Below are 22,167 nucleotides of genomic sequence, written 5' to 3' on the forward strand. Positions count from 1 at the left end.
GGAACACTAGATTTCACCTCTCTGCTGCATGGTTGTGGACTGTGTGACCAGAACACAGTATAACCATTGGCCATCACCATGCCTTCCTACCTGGATGGACAGCGTCCCTTTCTTTAAATGGTGCCCCCCAATTAATTCTTCTTTTGTCAGGTACAGTCAGTCATAGCAGTGAGGGAAACCGCGCAGACAGCAACACCACACCGATCACACAGTGAGCCTGTCCTCTCTCCCTTCCCTGGGATGACCCATTCCCACCCTTCCTTCTCTCCTCCAGTTCAGTCTCCCTCCCCACCCTTCCTTCACAACGCTTCCCACTGCACTGGGAAAACAGTCACCAGCAAAGAGAGCTGCCTGAAGCATGCACCTCAGCCCTGGTGTATTTACCTACACAGGTCACCTTCTTCTTGTGACTCAGAGGGACTCTTTCCAAAGCCAGTTCTTTGCACCTGACTCCGCCTTCTCAGGTGACTCCTCAGGGATATCCCCCCTCCCTTCCGTATCATCAAGTTCCTTCCCGTCTCTCCTGCGCTGTCCTGATCAGCAAACACGCAGGGTCCCACAGCTCTTAGCCTTAGAAAGCAACAGCTTTTCCTCCATCGCCAGCCCCTTCCCTCCCCCAGGGTCTGCTGTGTCTCTGCTCCTGTACAGCAGAATTTCCCGAAGTAGTCTCTGGTTTGCTGTTTGCCTGCACTTGCACCCTCCAGTCAGGCTTTTATTCCCAACACACCAGAAAAGCAGCTCTGGTCAAGGTGTTCGGAGACTCCCACTTGCCCGTTTCAAAGGTCGTAGCGCAGCCCATAACCTAGTTGACTTATTTGCAGTATTTTCCAGAGCTAACCAAACCTTGGCCCTTTAAATGCTCTGTTCTCTGGCTGGGACACCCTTGTCACAGGTTTGCCTCTTACCCCACCAGCCACTCGCCAGCTCCCTCGTCTTCTGGCCTGCTTCTCCTCCCCGCCTTGACCTCTACTCTTCGCACACTTTAGTGTTTTCTCTCTCGCCTGCTCCTTGGCTATCTCGCCCAGACACAAGACGTTTTTGCTGGTTCCATGTTTTGTTGGTTCTCAGTCATACATGTTCAGAACTGCTACATCCAGACGAGTTTGTGCTCTGCATACCATATGTGATCCTGGGATGTCTGTCAGGCATCCACTGTGCCCCAGACCAAGGGTCCTGTGGGGACAGGTTCTCCTTATCCTGTCCACCACAGTCTTCCTGCTTTGGGTAAATGGCACCTTTAATCTTCAGGATGAAATTCTGTATTTCTGTTATTTTGTCAAATCCAAAATCTAATAGGCAAATCTTATTGACTTCGCCGTCAAGTTATATCTGTAATGTGAAGATTTCTTTACTTCCTCCTGGCTTCCATGAGGCCATATCTACTTTTTTTTTTCTTTTCTTTTTTTGGTTTTTCGAGACAGGGTTTCTCTGTGTAGCTTTGCGACTTTCCTGGATCTCGCTCTGTAGACCAGGTTGTCCTCGAACTCACAAAGATCCTCCTGGCTCTGCCTCCCGAGTGCTGGGATTAAAGGCGTGCGCCGCCGCCGCCACCACCGCCGGCCATATCTACTCTTGCTTAAACGCTCGCATCGGCTTTCTAGCTGGCCTCCCTGTTTCTACCCTGGCCTCCTCAGGCCCAAACTGCAGTGAATGGACCATGTGTCTCTGGGACAGTGACATTCATTTTTCTCACTTCCTTGCCACACTCCATCCAGCAGCATCCTTGCTGTTGCTTGAGCTAGCAGCCATGTTCTCTGCTGCTTGGTACCCACCATGGCAGCTTTTTCTTCCCCCGGATATTGACACGATCATGGTCTCATTTTATCCAACTTTCCCTCTACAGTGAGCGTTATGGTTTGAACCCGAAATGTCTCCCCCAGTCTCAAGTTTTGAATGCTTGCTCCCCTGCTGGTGATAATATTTGGGGGAGTTCTCAAAACTTTGAGGGGGTGGGGCCTGACTGGGAGGTCACTGGGTTACTGGTTCTGTTGAGTGCGTTATCCCCGCCCACTTCCTGTCGTCCTCTCTACTTGTTGGCCTATGTTGTAAATAGCCTCTGCTGCATTGGTCAGCTGCCAAGAACTGTCTCCTGAGACACGCCTTCCCTGCCGTAGTGGGCAGAAACCCTCTCAAACTGCAAGCCCCAATCAGCCCTCCCCTCTTGAAGTTGTGTTTGTCAGGTAAAGTGGTCACAGTGGTAGAAAAGTAATTAATTTTAAAAAATTAGAAACTGTGGGCCAGCAAGATGGCTCGCCGGGTAAAGGGACCTGCTTCCAGGCCTGATGATCTGAGTTTGATCCTCAGCACCCACATGGTGGAGGGAGGGAGCTGACTCTATCGGGTTGCCCCCTGACTTTCACAGGCTTGCTGTTGCACGCGTGTGTGCCCATGTGCACAAATTTAAAAATAAATAAATAAACACAATGTAATAATTGTTGTTAAATGTTTTAAAAAATTGTATCAGAAGTGGGGGCACCACTCTCCTTAAATCTAACTATGTGGCTTTAAGGCCTTTGGAACTGGTTTTGGGAAGGAATTTGGAAGGAATATGGTGGGGTTTCAGAAGCTGGAATCCTGGCGGCAGTGTGGACAATAAAGGCCGTGCTCATGAAATTTCAGATGCGGACAAAGACTTCTACCGTGAATTAAACTTAGAGACCTTTCCTGCTACATTCTGGTAAAGGATTTGTCTGTGTTTTCCCTGTATTCTGGAAAATTGAGTGAGACTGAGTTCATAGATAATGAACTAGTTGATTTGGCAGAGAACATTTCAAGGTGGCAAAGCATTCAGGCTGTAGCATGGTTATTGCTGGCTGATTTTAGTTTACAGTGAGAACTGGGAGCAAATAGCAGAGTGTGGGTAGGGAGAGAAAGCTTGCACTTTGTCAGAAAAAAAAGAGCTTATTTAGAGTTGTGAGTAAGCAAGCTTCTTACTATTATTAGAGAGATCAGCGCCATTAGAGAGAAGCTGTGGCCAGGTGTGGCCATGTATGGTGTTGCCCACCTTTAATCCCAGTTGTGGGGGCAGAGGCAAAAGGATCTCTGTGCCTGCTCTACAGAGCAAGTCCCAGGATAGCCAGGGTTAGAGAGAGAGACCCTGGACAGAGAGAGAGAGAAAGAGAGAGAGAGAGAGAGAGAGAGAGAGAGAGAGAGAGAGAGAGAGAGAGAGAGAGAGAGAGAGAGCGCTGTGAATGCACAGGAACAAAGATGCCTTGGAGACCTTTCAGGAACTGGTGAAACCCTACCTTTCCTTTGAAAATACAGTGCCACCATGTCATGCTCCACTCTAACGGGTCCATCTAAAGAAGTGTTTTTCCAGGCGTGCCCACCCAGATACTCTGTTGCAACCACAGTCCAATGGGGCGTGGGGACTGCTCAGACTGGTAGCAGAATTTGGTATCATCCATGTAGTGCTGTGTTATGGAGTTTGTAATCACCCCTAAAGGTTTCAGAGAAGAGCCTATGACACCAGGCAATGTGTAGTAGTTGGAGTCCCTACAGCTTTTCTATGAACCTGTGACAGTGAGTTCCAAGTCATAGCAGAGACACTAGGATGTCGGAGATGCCAGCAATGTGGGTGTCAGCTGAGGAGAGGTGTAGGTACCAAATAGAACCAGACCAAGAGAGAGGCCAATGTGCTATACACAGCAAAAGCCACGGACACAGTACTATCTAGGTCTGTTGGAGCTCATGTCATGATGCCATGTCCCTGGATGTTGGACATGGAGCTATAGGATTCAATGTTTGCCTTACTGGCCTGGCTTTGATCCTACCCTTTCGTCTTATACAAGCATTCCTCAATTTTTGAAATGGAATGTTTACTTCACACCATTGTACATTGAAAATTCATAACCTTCTCTTCTACTTTACAGGGAACTCACAGCTAAGAGATTGCTTTGGGTCTCAGTAGAGATTCCAGAAAGACTTTAGAATAATGTTGGAAATGTTAAGATTGTGTAGACACTTGAAGTCGGACTGAATTTTACATCCTAGGATTTTACACCGTAAGCCTTTAGAGACTAGGGTAGAACATTATGATTTGGATGTGAAATATCTCTCCTAGGCTCATGTTTTGAACGCTTGGTCCCCAACTGCTGGTGTTGGTTAGCGAGGTTCTCCAAAGCTCGGGAGGTGGAGTTGACCTGGAGGAAGGTTTCTAAGGCAGGTCCTTGAGGGTGCATCATTGCTGCCACTTCCTACTTTAATGTCTGCTCCTGGGTCCACCTCGATATGAACAACCTCCACCACCCTGCCCCACTCCCATCATGACTTGAACTACTGGCATATCTTCCCCAACCGTGATCCACTGAAACCATCTGAAACAGTGAGCCGAAGGATGTCCTTCCTCCTCTGAGTTGTTTCTGTCAGGGTTCTGTGGTGATATTTTATTTGTGCTCTAACAAATAAAGCTTGCCTAGAGATCAGAGGAAAAAGCCAGCCACTATATTAAGTATAGAGGTCAGGCAGTGGTAGCACATGCCTTTAATCCTAGCATTCGGGAGGCAGAGATTCATTTGGATCTCTGTGAGTTGAAGGCCACACTGGGAACAGAGCCAGACATGATGGCACAAGCCTTTAGTCCCAGCACTAGTTAACCATAGAGGTCTGGAGATCTGTACAGATAGACAGGAAGTGATAGAGCTGGGTGGAAAGAGGAAGTGATGTAGCTGGGCAGAGAGAGGAAGTAAGATGACAGGGCACAGGAAGGTATATAAGGCGTGAGTACACAGGAAGTAGTTCTCTTGGACTGAGGATTTCCTAGCGGTAAGAACTTGTGGCTGGCTTGTTCTATTCCTCTGATCTCTCAGTTTTCACCCTGATATCTGGCTCCGGGTTGGGTTTTTTTTTTTTTTTAATTAATAAAACTGTTTAGCAATTTGAGCTACAGGTTCTGGTCACAGCAACAGTAGAGTAACTGTCAGAGTGAGTCAACTCTTCCTGACTTTCTGAAGTCACGGCCTCCTGCCATGTTCCCATGAAGCTGCTGCGTGAAGCTCTTTTCTTTATTTTTTAAGTATTTACTTTATTGTATGTGTATGGTGTTTTGCCTGCATGTATGCCTGTGTACTAGGTGCATCCCTGGTCCTGTGGAGGTCAGAAGAGGTGTCAGATCCCCCGGAACTGGAGTTATGGATGGTCGTGAGTTACCGCATGAATGCTGGGAATTGAACCCAAGGCCTCTGCAAGCACAAGTGTTCTTAACCACTGAGCCATCTCTCCAGCCCCTGGTTTACTTTCCTCCTAACACTCACCATGATCTGAAATAATCTTATTTCTTTGCTGGTCTGTTGTCCATCACTGCTATGAAAATACGATGGTGGCAACATGCACAGAGCTTCTTCCTCCATGCTTGCCAAGCTGTCTGTGGAAGGTTCTACTGCATCAGCGCTCCTGGCTCAAGAGTCAGGGGGGTTGCTGTGAATTTTGCTTATTGGGTGGCTGTGCCTCTGTGGTGTGCATTCAATAAATATTCTTGGAATAAAGGACTGATGTGGACCACTTGTTTATTCCGTCTGCCAGGACCCTATGTCAGTTCTCTTCTCAGAGTCTCATTGTCTTCATCTGGCCAGGGGATGGTTAACATCTGCCTCATAGGACGGTTATGAGAACCAGACGAACTAGCCCTTTCAAAAGCTGGCACAGAGCTAGGTGTGGTGGTAGCATGCACCTTTTATTCCAGCACTCGGGAGGCAGAGGCAGGTGGATCTCTGTGAGTTTGAGGTCAGCCTGGTCTACATATAGTGAGTTCTAGGCCAGCTAGGGCTACACAGTGAGACTCTGTCTAAATAAAGTAAATACATGTATGTGGCACAGATGTTATTACATCTATACAAAATATCCAGAAAAGGCAAGTCCATAGAGACGGAAAGACCGGGGTCTACTGGAACCTGGGGCAGGGGACAGGAAGAGCGGCTGCTTACTAGGTAAAGACGTCCTTTGGTGTGAGAAAAGGACCATGTCGCTAGAGTTTTCCTGCTTGCCCACAGGGACAAATCTTTGTCACCCGCCAGTCCCACAGCCGCTCAGACCCAACCAAGTAAACACAGAGACTTATATTGCTTACAAACTGTATGGCCGTGGCAGGCTTCTTGCTAACTGTGCTTTTATCTTAAATTAGTCCATTTCCATAAATCTATACCTTGCCACGTGGCTGGTGGCTTACCGGCATCTTCACATGCTGCTGGTCATGGCGGCGGCTGGCAGTCAGTCCTTCTGCCTTCCTGTCCTTTTATTTCTCCTCTCTGTTAGTCCCGCCTATCCTTCCTGCCTAGCCACAGCCGATCAGGTTTTATTTATTGATCAATCAGAACAACTTGACATACAGACCATCCCCCAGTACAGCCAAGTGCAGACCATCTCAGACACCTGTACTCAGGCCCATGGTCCTAATCATCCTCTATGCGGACCTGCTGGGTAACGCCACAAAGAACCCAAGAAGGGCTCCCACAGGACATACAGAACATCCCACAGCAGGACCACGATGACAATAAGCACTGCACAGAATTGTGATCTCCAAAGCTGTGGAATTCCATGCTTGTGAACGGCTGACCATTGAGGCTCTGAGAACTGGGTTATGTTACAGAAATATCTCCATTTAAAAACAAGCGCATGGGATGGGGCAGCAAACAACAACAACAACAACAAACAAACAAACACGGTGCCTGGAACATGGCTGGTGTTGATTAGGTGTCAGTGAATGACATTTTTTTTTTTTTTAAATAAAATACAACCCACTTTTCCTGGTTCCTCCTTGTCCCACCTATGATGACAACTATTTCCTTCTTCATTCCTCATCTCAGGCTTTCCATGTTGTCTCCCCCTTTCATGAGATTCCTGCTTTTCCTCAGCCTGCACCCCAATCCCTGCCCACACCCATCTTCCTCCCAGGCTCCTCACCTGTCAGGTCCCAATTCATTAATTGATTTCAGAAATATTCATCGTTATCATTACAGACATTGGGGATATGCTGATAACAAGATAATAATAAGATACCATATCACAGCTCAGAGCTCACTGAAGGTTTCCAAAAAGAAACCACAGCACTGGGTTGTGGGAGCAAAGGGCCAATGCAATAGAGGGGTGTGGTGATATTGTGTCCCCCAGTTTATTGTGCACCCTAATAAGCTTACCTGGGGTCAGAGAACAGAAGAGCCACTAGATAGACATAGAGGCCAGAAAATGGTGGCACACATGCCTTTAATCCTATCACTTGGGAGGCAGAAATCCTTCGGGATCTCTGTGAGTTCAAAGCCACACTGGAAACAACCAGGCATGGTGACACACGCCTTTAATCCCAGCACTTGAGATCTCATGTCTTGCTTGGGAAAGACACATGCCTTTAATCCCAGAAAGTGATGGCAGGAAGCAGAAAGGTATATAAGGCATGAGGACCACCAGGAACTAGGCGCTTTTAAGCTTTTAGCAGCAGTTCAGCTGAGATCCATTTGGATGAGGACTCAGAGGCTTCCAGTTTGAGGAAACAGGATTGGCTGAGAAGTTGGTGAGGTGAGGTTAGCTATGGCTTGTTCTGCTTCTCTGATCTTTCAGAATTCACCCCAATACCTGGCTTCCAAGTTATTTTTTTTTATTTAATAAGACTGTTCAGCAATTCTTCTACAGAGGGGAGAAGAGGATGCATCACCCAGATCAGGGAGTGGCGGGGGAGTTTGGTCTAAAGGGCTGGGACCCTCAAAGTGAAGAGCCTAAGAGGAATAATTTTCTGGGGAGAAGCTGGAGATAGACGTGGGGCAGGAGTTGGAAGTGTCGGTGGGGAAGCCAGGGTCAGAGTGTGCAGAGCGTAGGAAAAGGGTTCACTGCAGGGTCTGGGCATTGGAAGGTGAGCAGAGCTGGAGCACAGTGTTGAGTGGGAAGGGGCAGAGTGATATGGGAAGAGTAACATGGCAAAAGGGCTGTTCCCGGGACTCCAGCCTAAGGCACTCCAGGCCCTGCATACAGACGTCTATACTTTAGACAGTTTCACCATGCCCCTGCTAAAACAAAGCAAAACAAAATGAATACTCTGGAGACAGGCTGAGTGTGGTGGCACATGCCTTTAACCCCAATGCTTAGGAAGCAGAAACAGGTGGATCTCTGTGAGTTCAAGGCCAGCCTCCACTCATAACGAGCAGCCTAGGTCACACAGAGAGACCCTGTCTCAAAATAAAATTAAACATACAGGCATATCCCAAAACAAAGCAACAGCAACCAAAACCTTCTGAGACCAAGACATCTTGGAAAGGAAACAGCTGAGTGATCTGTTGCAGATGCTAGCCCCAAAGGACTTATGACAGGTTGCCACACCCCCTACCAGCCATACTAGGTAGCAGTTGGGGTGGGGATGGGCAGGGGAGAAGAAAAGCCTATGTGAGCTAAAAAGCCACAGCACTTCATAATGAAGATTAAGACAGGCATTTAAAGCCGAGCTATGGAGCTCGCCTTTAATCCCAGCATTTGGGAGGCAGAAGCAGGCTGATCTCTGTGAGTTCAAGGCCAGCCTGGTCTACAGAGTGAGTTCCAGGACAGCCAGGACTGTTACACAGAGAAACTCTGTGTCAAAAAGCAAAAACAAACAACAACAACAAAAAGACAGGCATTTAATTTAAGGCATTGAATCCACACTGACTGTAGGTAAGAGGGGAGGGATATTACTCCCAACTGGGAAAGGCTTTGGGATAGGCAGGTTGTCTGCACGGAGAAGTAACCATTGTATCTGGATAAGCTTAGGGCTGCAAGCAGGATGTCTGCCCCTCAATGTTTTAACACATATTCCAGAAGGTAAAGCAGATGTTTGCTCTTGTAGGCCCCTAGCCTGTAACTTATTAACCCTTCCCACGCCTGCTGTCCTTCCTTCCAGCTCAGCCCTGTGCCAGTAAACTGAGGACATCTCAGAACCTTATCATCCACTTTGCAGCGCCTCTGGGAAGCCCTCTCTCCAGCTGTGCCCCACTGGTCCTGGATCCTGGCACACCCGCTCCCCAGTAACCATTGCACAGGCAATCCTTTCTCCTTAAATTATCTATTGATCCTGTCCAGCTCCGGGTACTATGCTGAGTACAAAAAGCCCAGAGAACCTCAGAGGCTGTCTTCCACCCTGGGAGAACATCCAGGTAGATAGAGGAGACAGCCTAAGCAGGAATAAGGCCAAGATCCTGAGAAACACCGATACCAGGGGTGTCCTAAGCTGTGCTGGACAGCATAGAGGTGACCCCTGGGCTGTATCTTGAAGGACAATGGGGCACCAGTCCGAAGGATCAAAGGTAAAGGGAAGCTAAGGGCCGGGGAGGTGGGGTCAAGGGAACCATGGGACTCAGATGAAGTTTTGGACCACACACACACACACACACACACACACACACACACACACACACACACACCATGTGCTAGCACTTTGCAGGGAAGTTTGGCACAAGCTTGGTCCCTCAGGCTCTGCCTGGGAAGACAGCTCATTGCTCTCGCCCCATAGAACCATCTGGCTCATTGCCTTCGCAGGCCTGTAAAACTCCCAGCTTCAACTTTGGACTTTGTACCGGCACTAGAAATCCATTTGTTTATCAGGGCTGGTAGCGGTGCCTGCTGAGGTCTGTTCTGTCTCTGAAGGGACAGGCTGGACCCTTCTGCACTCCAGTTGCACTAATCCACAATATTGGAGGAGGGAGCAAGCCTGCTCCCCCTCAGTACTTGGTGAGGTGTCAGATGAGTCTTCCCTGCTGAGGGCGCTGCAAATCCCGGTTGCGGCCCCGCCTTGCCTTCACCTGCACTTCCGCCCCGCCCACCCCGCTACAGTTCCCGGAGAGTCAAGCTTCTGCTCTGGCCCGCCCACCTGTCCAGGTTCAGCAGTCCCAGCCGGAAGCCACCTCCACGGGCTGTGCACAGTGTCTGAAGGTGGGAGCCGAGAGGGGGGAGACCTTGGGGGTGTGGGAACGGGTACTCTGGTCTCTTCTGATCCACAAGGGCTCCTGTGTGCAGCAGAGAAACTAGATCCAGCTGGGGGCGTGTGTGTCTGTGCAGATCAGGAGGGCTGTGTATTGCTGTGTTGTGGGTCCAGAAGTGACAGCTGGAGGGGGATGGGCTGTGAGTTCAGGGGCATTTGGAAAGTGACTTCGTGTGTATCTTTGGAAAGTATTCCAGGGCAGGGCGGGGGAGGAAGGGAGCAGGTGTAAAACCTTTGAAAAGCCTAACTGAACTCACTGCAAGGTATAACAAACTCTTGTTTCTTGAGTACTGAGTGCCTAGGGAGAGGGCCACAGAAGATAACCTAAGACTGCTTGCAAATGAATGAATGAAGCAGGGATGGCTCCTTCCTGAGGCTTGCCTCCCCCCCCCCCCCAGGTACTTCTCTCCTCACCGCCTTCATTCACTCCACAAGCTGTGCGCTGAAGCCCAGCTTCTCCCTGCCCCCAGCCGGTCTCCCGGAGTCCTCTGCCTCAGGGAAGTGTGTGGGGCCGGTGGTGGCCAGTTCTGACTGGATGCTGAGGAGGCAGAGGCCACCTATGGACCCTGGAGTAACCTCACCTGCAGGGAGGGCTGGTTTGGCAATGAAGGATGAAAACTCAGAGAGCTGAGGGGTAGATGAGGTGTGTGTGTGTGTGTGTGTGTGTGTGTGTGTGTGTGTGTGTGTGTGTAGGGTGGGGCTCTGTGGCCTGAGGGCCCCATGATGGCTTTTGAGTCCCCCAACCAAGAACAGGACATATTTGGCCTGTGGGGAGCAGTGAAGGAGTTTCCTCGGGTGATGGGCTCGGAGTTGGCTCTGGGAAGTGGATTGGCGGTGGTTACACACCTGTTAGGAGATCTTGGCTGGGGACTGCGTCTCCAAGGACAATGTGTCGGTAGCTTGGACACGGCTGTGGCGGAGGGTGGGAAGGAGGGCTGAGTTACTGGAGAAAGAGGTGGGTACGTCACGAGTGAGGGCATCCTTTGGGGTGTCACACAGAGGAGCCAGTGTGGCTGAATACACCCCTAAGCTGGGTGCTTCAGTCTCTTGCCTGGCCACTCTGCCCAGGGACACCTCTGACTCTCGCCGTCCTCTCACGGACACTGCCCAGCCTCAGCTGTCTTGCTCTTCCTTTCCCGGCCATGCTTCAGGGTCATGTGCGTCTCCCCATACACTGTTGACCTCCCTCGGAGGTGTCCAAGCCTAATCCTATACATGTGATCTTCTCCAGCTACTCCCTTAGCTCAGATGCTCCTCCCCCAGGGTTTCCCCGCCCTGAGCGCCATGACCCTCGTCGTGAGCTTTTTCTACTCAGGTGGTCCTCTGCAATTGTTCTTAGTATAAGCCCCACTGTGGTGGCAGAGTGTGGGACCCCTGTGGGTAGGGGTGAGTGGACAGGGCACTGGAAGGACAGGGGTGTATGGTAGGGGGGGATCCTGACACAGGAGAGGAGAGGCAGGGTGCCCTGACTGTCTGAGGACGACCTACTGTTCCGGGGTCCACTCCAGAGCTGGATAGCACCCCACAGTTGCTATTCAGCGGCTTCTGTCCTGACTCCTATCAGCTTGCCAAGCAATGTACCAGACTACGCTCTGGTGTCAGAGATCTGAGTTCAAACTCTGGGGCCTCGGTTGCGTCATTTTCCATTTGGGGGCCTCTGTGCTCTCATTAATAAGGCAGAGATAGTGTTCATACTTACGTAGTGGGATTTTGTGAGCACAGTGCTAGTACCTAAATCCTAAGGTGTGCTTACTAAGGGCATTAGAACCTCCTGTGTCTGCCCCTTTTAGAGCTGGCCTCATTTCATGGCAGCTCCTGTTCTCTTCCATGGACCAGTGGTGTGGGCAATGGTCCTGTCCTCAGCACCCTAACCCTGACCCCTGCACCTCTGTATTTTTCAGGACTTGTGCCCCAGGGCTGCCTGGAGCCTGGGGTATCCCTGGATTTTTCTGACAGAGGCCAAGGCTCACCAATGTCCTCAGGCCTCTCCATGACAGGAGCAAACCAAAGTGAGTGGTAGAGAGGCATGGTGGTTGAGGTTGGATCGGGTCCCTTCAGTTTCGCCCGGGGAGCCCCATCTGGGGACCTTTTGTAACCCTGTCTCTTTCCGTGCAGCCGAGTCCTCAGAGTATTATACCGCACCAACCATGGCCCCTGGACTGGGCACCGGGGGCCGGGCGTGGCCCGTGCTGGTGGGGGTTGTGCTGGGGGCGGTGGTCCTCTCTCTACTCATCGCGCTTGCTGCCAAGTGCCACCTCTGCCGCAAGTACCGTGCCAGCTATCAGCACCGCCCACTGTCGGGAGCGAGGAGCGGGAACCACCCACAGGTGGGTGAAGACGACGATGACGACGGCTTCATCGAGGACAATTACATTCAGCCCGGGGCCGGCGAGATGGACACAGCGGGCAGCCGGGACCACTTCGCTCTGTGAGCCCCATCTTTGGACACCCCCCTACTTCCCTCCATGCCCGGCACTTGAAAGACAGTGATGCCTCAAGCCTCAGGGTCAGAAGTGGCCAGTACGGAAAGCTTGACCAGGACTCTGTTTTCCGATACTAGTCGCCAAAGTGACAATTCTGTTTCTCAGTAACTCTTCGGGTGGCTCCCTGCCGCCCCAGGATAAACCCTGACGGTGTATGAATGTGGGGAAAGGCCCCGGGAGCAGGCCTCTTGATTTCCTTGCCTTGCCTCTCTCCCCGCTACTTTAAGTTTTTACTGTAGTCACCCCCCTGCCAGGGCCGCTTTGCCCTTCATCACGATGGCAGCCCTGACCTACACGTCCCGGGATTTCACACACGCCCCAGCAGAAGGCCGTGCCAAATTTCTTACTGAAAAAAATTTTCATGTCAAAATTAAGTATGTGACTTGGTTTTAATATGTCATGTTTTTCACAGGAATTAATAAACCTATTTTCATTTTGGATTAACATAAGAAGTCATTCCTTTTACATTTTCTCTGATTCTAAACGCATTGCTCATAGCTGGAAGACACTGCCCAGAATCCCTCTCCTCCAGGTACCGCCAACGAATATCTCGCTGGTCACAGTTTATTTTACTAAAATGATCTGCTTGCCCCCCAAGACAGAGTTTCCCTTTGTAGCCCTGCTGTCCTGGTCACTCTGTAGACCCCTCTGGCCTCAAACTCACAGAGATCCACCTGCCTCTGCCTCCCGAGTGCTGGGATTAAAGGCGTGTGCCACCAGTGCCCGGCTTAAAATAATTTTTGCTAGGCCAGTGAGATGGCTCAGAAGAGGCTTTGTTGCCAAGGCTGACAACCTGAGTTTCATGCCCAGGAGCCACATGGTAGAAGGGAGAGAACTGACTCCCAAACGTCTTCTGACTTTCATACGTGTGTGGTGGCTCGCTTGTGCCCAGGCACAAGATAAATCAATATAAAAGAACATAAAGATAACTGACAATTTCATACATGTGTGTCATGGATATTGGTTCTATTCACCCCACTCCCCTGCTCACCCCCTGCTACTCCCTCTGACACTCTCCCACCACGTCACCTTCCTTTTTTTTTTTTTTTTTTTTTTATAAGCCAGTGGATTTAATGTTGTAAATGGTTGTATGTGTGTAGATGTAGGATTAGTACCTGGATCATGGGTGTTGTCATAGTAACTACACCCCTGAAGAAAAATGACTCCCAGCAACTCTCCCTCTCCAGTATCATTTTAATCCTGAGACAGCTGGAGCAGACCATGAGCTCTCGGAGGCTTCAGGTTCTGTCTTATTCTGTCATCTCAGATTCTCACTCAAGGTGATCTTAAATGAACACACTCAGCCCTTCACATCCAAGGGTTTTGCATTCACAGACTCGGCCACCTTGGAGGAAAATATCTGGTGAAGATGTCCACAGAGATCCAAATAATTAAGCTTTGAATTTGCCATGCACCGCTGTTTTGTCCATGAAGATGGAGCGATGTGAAGGCGCATTCTATTAAGAGTCAAAGTGGAGCTGAAGAGACGGCTCAGGGGTTAAGACTACTTACTGCTCTTCCAGAAGATCCAGATTCAGTTCTCAGCACTCATATGGCAGCTCACAGCCATGTGTAACTCCAATTCCAGGGGATCCAACACCTGCTTCTGGCCTCTTCTAGAATTGCATGCACTGGAGGTGCACAGACTTGTGCAGGTAAAACATCCATACACCCAAAATTAAAATTAAAGCCAGCAATGGTGGTACACGCCTTTAATCCTAGCATTTGGAAGGCAGAAGTAGGCCGATCTTGGAGTTAGAGGCCAGCCTGGTCTACAGAGAGTTCTAGGATAGACAGGGCTGCGCAGAGACACCCTGTCTAAAAAAACAAAACAAAACAAAACAAAATTTAAGAATGAGAAATACTTCAGAGATGATTTAAAGTAGATGGGAGAATATGCATGGGGTATATGTGAATATTGTACCATTTTGTATAAGGTGCTTATGTATATGGATTTTGGTTCTGTGGTACAAGGTTCCAAGGGACAGTGGCATTTGTTGAATGACTGAGGAGTGAATGTAGAAAGGTGTGGAAATGGAGGCAAATGTGGAGGAGTCATCAAGAATCTTAGTGATGGGAAGGCCGGGTGTGCTGGTGCATGCCTTTAATCCCAGAATTTGGGGGTGAAGGCAGGTGGATCTCTGACTTTGAGGCCAGCCTGGTCTTCACAGTGAGTTCTAAGACAGCCAGGGCTAATGTAGAAAGACGTCGTCTCGAGAAACCAAAAAAGAAAGAGAGAGAGAGAGAGAGAGAGAGAGAGAGAGAGAGAGAGAGAGAGAGAGAAAGGAAAGAAAGAAAGAAAGAAAGAAAGGAAGGAAGGAAGGAAGGAAGGAAGGAAGGAAGGAAGGAAGGAAGGAAGGAAGGAAGGAAGGAAGGAAGGAAGGAAGGAAACTGTGAGGCCCACAAGACGGTCCAGAATGGAAAGTGTTTGCTGTGTGAGCCTGACAGGCGGAATTTGAGCCTTGTACAGGTCCTGCGCAGTGGTTCTCAACCTCCCTAATGCTGCGACCCTTTAACACAGTTCCTCATGCTGTGGGGACCCCCGACCATAAATTTATTTTGTTGCTATCTCATAACTGTAATTTTGTTGCTGTTACGAATTGTAATGTAGATACCTGATATATGATGCCAAGGGGTAGTGACCTGCATCTTGAGAACCACTGGTCTAACGGAAAAACTGACTCCAAAGAGCAGTCCCCTGACCTGTACACACACGCAGTGGCACATCTGTAACCAAAACAAAACGAACAAAACAAAACAACAAAGTGACTGGGAGGGAAGGATGGCTCATACAGGCCACCTTGAGAGGGGAGGAGCTTGAGAGGGGAGGAGCTTGAGGGGGAGGAGCTTGAGGGGAGGAGCTTGAGAGGGGAGGAGCTTGAATTAAGCTTCTTTCATTATAAGCAGTAGAAAGGAGTCTGGGGAAAAGGATCCTGGCATAGAATCAAAGGGACAGCTGATTTAGGAGGCAGGAAGCAGGTTGTCCTAGCCTTGTGGCTAGTGGCTGGCATTGTATCTGTAATGCTCTGTCATTTAAAGGGACGTTGATGTGACTGACTCTCCTCGAACTTCCAAAACCTTGAGGAGTCTAAGTTCCAAGGAATCAGGCAAGACACTGGTCCAACTTGGTCATGAATTCACCACTGATCTAATCAGCTAAGACTTGGGGGATGCAAGGGGCAGGGTCCTGTAGCACACATGAGATTGGGTGTGGGGAGGTGTTGTCTGTTTGTCCCAGACAAGGGGCCATCCTCACAAGTCAGGTAGCTCTCCTGCCTGTGTCCACCCAGTGAGCCTTTGAAGGGAAAGTCCTCAGAGAAGGAAATGGGGGTGGAGGAAGTGGCTGATGCAGGGAGGGGCTTGAGAAAGGCAGGGATTTCAGATGGGCCACAGTGCGTGTCTGAGAGTCCCTAATCAGCCTGAAGCTGGAGTGGACTGGAGCGATATTTGCTCCGCCCATGACCTTGGGCTATATGGCCTGAAGGAGGTGGTGCTTCTTGCCAGTGTACTCAACTTCTTAAAAGAAAGGGAAGAGGCTTCTCGAGGTCCCAGCTCCCTTCTTCCTGGTGTGATTCAACTGCCAGGTGGATTCGCTCCTGGTCAGATCAACGGACGACTGACTTCAGCTGCCTACTCGGTTCTGTATTTGTGAGTGTGTTTCTTCAATTTATAACTTAATAAATTCCCTAATACTCCTTAAGCAGACTCCCATGGATTTCTTGTTTTAGTGGACAATACTGGTTAGGGCCTCAGAAGCGCAGAGAGAGAGAGAGAGAGAGAGAGAGAGAGAGAGAGAGAGAGAGAGAGAGAGAGATCCAGTTTAGAACAGCTGAGGCTCATCTGTGTCTTTTTTCTTCTTCAAAATGATAGAATTATGATAGACAAGCCCTTGGAAGCCTAGTGAGACAACTGTTCAGGGTACTTGACTCATGCAAGTAGGACGCAAACCCGATGATGACCTGAGTTCAAACCCTGGAACCCACGCAAAGGAGGAAGGAGAGAACCAGCCCCACAGAGTTGTCCTCTGACCTCCCTACGAGTGCCGTGTCCCAGCACACACACGGACAAACTGGTAAAATAAATAACTTAAGGCATTGTGGTTGCAGGGCAGAGAGGGAGCCGGACGAGAGACCAGTGCTTGATGAGACTTAGGGCCCGGCATAGACTCCAGGAGCAGGAAGGGGCAGAGTTGACCCAAGTCTCTGACACCGAATCTGGGGAGCTGCCCTGGTGTCTGGCTTGGCATCTGGCTACAGTAACAGGAAAGCAGGTTGGGGAATGGCCATTCCTTGTCAGAGGAAGGATTTCCAGGGGGAATACCCAGGACAGAGGGTTCACCTGAGCGCCGTGCAGCCTGGGGACTCGGGCTTGGAGGCGTCAGCAGTGTGGTCCTAGAGAGTAGCAATGTATGAAATTGTGGGAGAGGGCAACGGAGAGGAGGAGCTGAGGAGGGGTGTCTGGCAGGCACGTTGCAGGGGTTGGCCTGGAGTGGGGAGGAGGAGCTAGAGGAGAGAAGTCCGGCTCATGGGCTCTGAGTTGTCAGCTGTTCCCGAGTTCAGAGATGCTTTGACTCTTGAAGACTTGGGAAGAACACAGGCTTCCGAAGCCTGAGACCCTGAAGGAGGCCTCCCGAAGAGTGGGCCCAAGGGGCTATGGACACATCCCGGCTTCTAACACGCTGTAAGCATGGTTTGACCTCCTCCCTCCCCTCAGCCTCTTTGAGGAGGCACTGCCCTGAGTGTAGTTCTGGGCCTGAGAGTAGGTCAACTGCCCGCATCCTTACATAGGCTTCAGGACATGGGTTGGAATTCCTGAGGAGCCAGGAGGTGGTAAGTGCCTGATTCAAAATTAGCAGTTGTTTTTCCTGCCCGAAGCACTCAGGTTCCCCAAGCCTGGCTTCCTCTCAGAACCTGTTGTGGGATGCCAGGCCTGGCTGAGCAAGACCCTGAAGTCACAGAACCTTGGACCCTGTCCTAGGGCCTCACTGGATTCTCTGGGGGCAATCGGTTCCTGTGTTCCGCATGCTTGGTTCCAGGCGCAGGGGGGAAACTTGACCTGGGTCATAGGCTCCGAGGGACAAAGGTGCTGAACCAGAGAGAGAATCATACCGTTAACCGGACCCCCTCTTTCTCATCCGGCCTCTTCTGGCTTCAGGTCCTGCCCCCAGCTTGCCACTGCCCACTCCTCACCAGTGGCCACTACTTGCCATGCCCCAGAGCCTCCAGATGAGACCTGGTTCTGGAGGAGAACCTAGCTTCTTGGCTGCCTTCAAAGGCATAACCGTGTCTCTTATGCTGTGTGAGGGAGGGGTTGTGAAAGCCGTGGAAGAGTTTAAGAAACTCCCAGGCTGGGGAGAAAGCTTATTCAGTAGAGCTTACTGCACCAACACCAAGACCTCATGTTTAAGTCTGCATCTCAAAAAACATAAAAAGCTGGGCATGGTGGCACACGCTTGTAATCCCAGCACGGGAGAGGCGGAGACAGGTGGATCCCTGGGAATCGCTGTCCAACCAACCGATTCTACTCTGCAAACATCAGGCCAATAGAGACACTGTCCCAAAACTCATGGTGAATGACTCTTGAGGACGCTTGAGACTGATCTCTGTTCCCCACACAAAGGAGCACACATGTGCACCCATGCATGCATAAACACACACACACACACACACACACACACACACACACACACACACACACACACCCTTCTTAACAGCATCCTAGCAGTGATTTGAGAGCACAGGTTAATTCAAATCCAAGTTCTGACACTGAGATGCTGTGTGACCTTGGGCAAGCTATTGAACCTCTCTGTTCCAATTCTCAGTAAGATGGATATTGTAATGGTATTCACTTCATATTGTTGGTGAGACTGAATTCTATATGTAAAGCTAAGAGTAAGTGCTAAGTAGATCCCTGATGATTGGCACTCCACAATAGTTCCCTACAATAGGTAGCCAGCGTTCATTCTCGGGGAGGAGCTTGCTAAGTCTCTTCCCTTGTCATTCGCTTCTTGCTGGAGATTTGAAAGGCGGCTTCCTAGGAAGGACTCAGAAGATCCGGTGAGGACAGCAAAGGTTTAGATGAAAACCTCCAATGCTGTACAAACGTTAAAATGAATAGCAAGAACAGCATCAGTATTGTACTTCTCCCAGCAGCTCTGCTGGACAGACAACCCTACTGAACAGACCGACAGGCTAAGGCTCAAACATCTTAGCTGCTACTTGCTGGCTGCATCCAGCAACCCATGCCATGACCCATAATCTCACCTGGAAGTATGAATAATGCAGACTCGGAGAAGAATACTCTTGGTGGGGGCATCCCTACTTGGCCTTCCGTACTTGGCCAGGGCATGTAGGCCCAGGAGATTCAGGGTATATGCTCCAGGTTGGGAGAACAGGATGGCATGGGAAAACTGGCAAGCCTTACCAGGGCGACTTCCAGGATTACATCCAGGGCACTGAGCCTGAGGGTGTGTGTGGAGGCTTCCTGGTGCCTGAAGGAAGCTCCTCTAGGGCGACCAGGCGGTCTGGGGTCTTGTGTAGGATGTGACTAGACCAGAAGGGGCAGTTTCTAGAGAACATTCTCACAGTGTCCAGATGTCTAGGAAACGTGCATGAGGACGTAGAGCTTGACTGCAGCCCCGGGAGGGAGGGTATCACGTTTCTTTCTCTACCTTACCTGCTGCAGGTGTTTTGCTCAATGCCAGTTTGGATATTTATTTTCTTTCTCTCTTTCTTCCTCTCTTTCTTTCTTTCTTTCTTTCTTTCTTTCTTTCTTTCTTTCTTTCTTTCTTTCTTTCTTTCTTTCTTTCTTTCTTTCTTTCTTTCTGAGACAGAGTCTTACTATGTAGCCTTGACTGGCCTGGAACTTGCCATGTAGATCAAGAGGGCCTTGAACTTACAGAGATCTGCCTGCCTCTGCATCTCCCCGCCCCAACTCCCTTTGGTTCTCTTTGTGCCCAAGTTTGGACTTTGAGATCCATCATGTCGACCTCTCCCCAGCACAGCAGTTTCCCTGTCCATCATCTTCACCATCGAATGTCCCAGTGAAACTCCAGCCCACAGCCAACAACCCCTCCCCATGCCCGCAGCCTGGCCTCCAGCCATGCCCGATGAGAACTCAGTCTATCCTATTCTAAAAAGATGTATAAGATGCAAGAATATGTAGAGAGATTTAAGGCTCCCCAATGTTGAAAAGTTTACTAGGTGAAAAGGTAATAATAGCATTCTGGGCATGCTCTGTTAGCAAGGAAGTCCCTCAGGCTAGAGAGACCAACACCATGTAGTCTTTACATCCTGCTTTAGGGTCTCCGAGCTGGCCCAGCTGGAGGGTCTGTTGTTCTTTATATCCTATTTTGAATCGATGGTCAGTCCCTCCCTCCTCCATAGCAACCCTTTAAAACGGCCTCCACCTTACAGGGAGAATGGCCATTGGCCAGGGACTCCCCCAGTTTTCTGCTTCAAACCCACAAACTCACCTTCATCACACTCTTCTTTATCTTTACCAAAAGGAGTAACAACCCCCCCCCCCCATCTATCCACCTTGTGCCCTGGGGCTGCCTGCCTTGGCTGCTCCAAGGCTGACTTCTATCTATCTTGCATCTTGAGGTGATCACTGCTTAGTCAACCACATCTCTCCCATCTGGGTTCCTCTGTGGGTCCTACTTTCCCAGCATCCCTTGCATCCTGCAGCTTTATCCGACCAGCCTCTAAGTCCCAGTACCTTACATCTGGACTGTGCCTTGATTTCTTAACTAGTTCCCTGGCTCCACTTCTGCCCATTGCAATCCACTATCTGCAGACATGTGCTCACCTGAACACACAGTTCTGAGCAGGCCATTTCTTCATTCAAAATCCTCACTACGGCCTGGGAGACGGCTTCAGTGGAAAGTGTTTGCCATGCAAGGCTAAGCACTAGAGTTTGGATCCCCGGTGCTCAGTGGAGTCAGGGAGTCTCCAAGTCAAGCTGCTGACCAGACTAGCAACCTCCAAGCTCAGGGGTAGACCCTTCCTCAATTTATAAGGTGGAGAGAGATGGAGGAAGGCACCCAATGTCAACCAAATATCCCCATGTTCACGTGTACACATGTACACATGCATCCTTTCACACACGGATGCAAAACACATATGCATACTACCAAACTTGAAACAGCCCTTCCCTAGCTTCCTCTCAGCCATAAGAAAGTGGCCCATGCCGGGTGGTAGTGGCGCATGCCTTTAATTCCAGCACTTGGGAGGCAGAGGCAGACGGATCTCTGTGAGTTCGAGGCCAGCCTAGGCTACCGAGTGAATTCCAGGAAAGGTGTCAAAGCTACACAGAGAAACCCTGTCTCAAAAAACAAACAAACAAACCAAAAAAGAAAGAAAAAAAGCAAGCAAGGAAGGAAGAAAAAAAAGAAAGTGGCCCACCTGTTAAGAGACCCCTGAAGCCCTCGCCTTGGCACCCCCTCTCTGGCCTTCGTCCTTACCTTTCTTCAGCCTCATACACCCTCTCTGCTGTCTCGAAATTGCTAAGGCCCTTTGCTTTCCTGTCTGGGCTCCTCTTCCCAACCCTCATCCCCCAGGGTCAGCTGAGACCTCAACTCAGCACTTCTGGGATATTTACCCATTTCTTCTTTTCCTCCCCAGGCTAATCTCCACCTCCACAGAGGAGCCAAGCCGGCTAACTAACTGGAGCCACAGTCCCCCTGATTAAAATCTTTTCATGTTTTTCAGTGTCTTGAGGACAAAGTCTAAATTCCTCCCTGGGCTCTCAAAAGGGAGGAAGAGCGAGCGGCTGCCTCCCGTAATCTCTTGTAGTGTGTTTGTGCAGTGGCAGGGGGCTGAGTCAGCTGTGGAGCCTGGGGTGGGAGGTGCATCCAGGGCAGATTTCTCCAAGGACTGTTCTCTGCAGGGTGTTGGGTGGGGTAGGAGGTAGGGGCAGGGGATGCAGAGGGAGGGTGGGTTCATCTGCCGAGGAGGTTTTACCGAAAGCAGGGGTGAAGGAACCTGACAAAGGGCGAGAGTGGACCACAGAGTCTTAACCAAAACTCAAGGGAGGTGAAGACAGTTCCGAGTGTCTTCAAGAAGAGACAGCTTTGGAGAGAGCAGAGAAGCTAGTGGGCTGCTGCTGGTGATGCGGCTTAGCAGAGGCTGAGTGAAATGTTTGAAACAAGGCAGTGGCGGGCAAGGACGGGCTGCAGGCCTGCTTTGGTGCTGGAGGCAGTAGATGTACTGCTGGCTGGCTGCATTACTTGCCTCACATCATGGTCGGGTGGGTCGATGGCCGACCTCTACAGCCTTATGGAGCAGGCCATCTGGGGCACGCGCTGTGTTCTCTCCCTCACAGCCTTCCCTGGGAGGCTGACACCATTGCCACATGCTCAGTGAGATGTCTAAGCTGTGTGCCCCCTTCCTGTTTTCCAAGCCTCTGTGTTTCTGAACTCCTTCAATTTCTTCCCCGCCCCCTACCTGCCCAGAGCTGAGGACTGAACCCAGGGCCTTGCACTTGCTAGGCAAGCACTCTACCACTGAGCTAAATCCCCAACCCTCCTTTAATTTCTTAAAAGAAATATTGAAGAGAGATGAGGCCTGTCTCAGCCAGCAGGAAAAGGGACCCCTCCCTCGCTTATTCCAGGTGGAAGGATGTCCTGTGGTCCCTTGCCTCCCAGGAGTTGGCCTGGGACTGCATCTCTTGGGAACCCAGGAAGATTTCTCAGGGAGAGAGTTGAAGGCCTCAGGAGGGAAAGGCTCCGAGCCAGGTGTGCCCTGGCTCTAC

At 50.2% G+C, this 22,167-nt stretch overlaps 1 protein-coding gene across 1 annotated transcript; it reads left to right on the forward strand.

The window, feature by feature from the left end:
- The first annotated feature begins 9,230 nt into the window (after positions 1–9,230).
- Positions 9,231–12,866, forward strand: C2H1orf210 (chromosome 2 C1orf210 homolog). Its single transcript, XM_015987623.3, has 4 exons — positions 9,231–9,257; positions 9,537–9,882; positions 11,833–11,940; positions 12,047–12,866. The coding sequence occupies exons 1-4, from the start codon at positions 9,231–9,233 to the stop codon at positions 12,361–12,363; spliced, it is 798 nt and encodes a 265-aa protein (XP_015843109.3). The 3' UTR covers positions 12,364–12,866.
- Positions 12,867–22,167: the final 9,301 nt, after the last annotated feature.

Source organism: Peromyscus maniculatus, chromosome 2 (genome assembly GCF_049852395.1).
Source record: "Peromyscus maniculatus bairdii isolate BWxNUB_F1_BW_parent chromosome 2, HU_Pman_BW_mat_3.1, whole genome shotgun sequence".
Classification (NCBI taxonomy): domain Eukaryota; kingdom Metazoa; phylum Chordata; class Mammalia; order Rodentia; family Cricetidae; genus Peromyscus; species Peromyscus maniculatus.

Coding starts and splice junctions, on each gene's coding strand:
- C2H1orf210 (XM_015987623.3), top strand. CDS start 9,231: ATGGGGCACCAGTCCGAAGGATCAAAG. Junction 9,883..11,832: donor GCTGTGCACAGTGTCTGAAG/GTGGGAGCCGAG, acceptor TGTATTTTTCAG/GACTTGTGCCCCAGGGCTGC. Junction 11,941..12,046: donor CATGACAGGAGCAAACCAAA/GTGAGTGGTAGA, acceptor CTTTCCGTGCAG/CCGAGTCCTCAGAGTATTAT.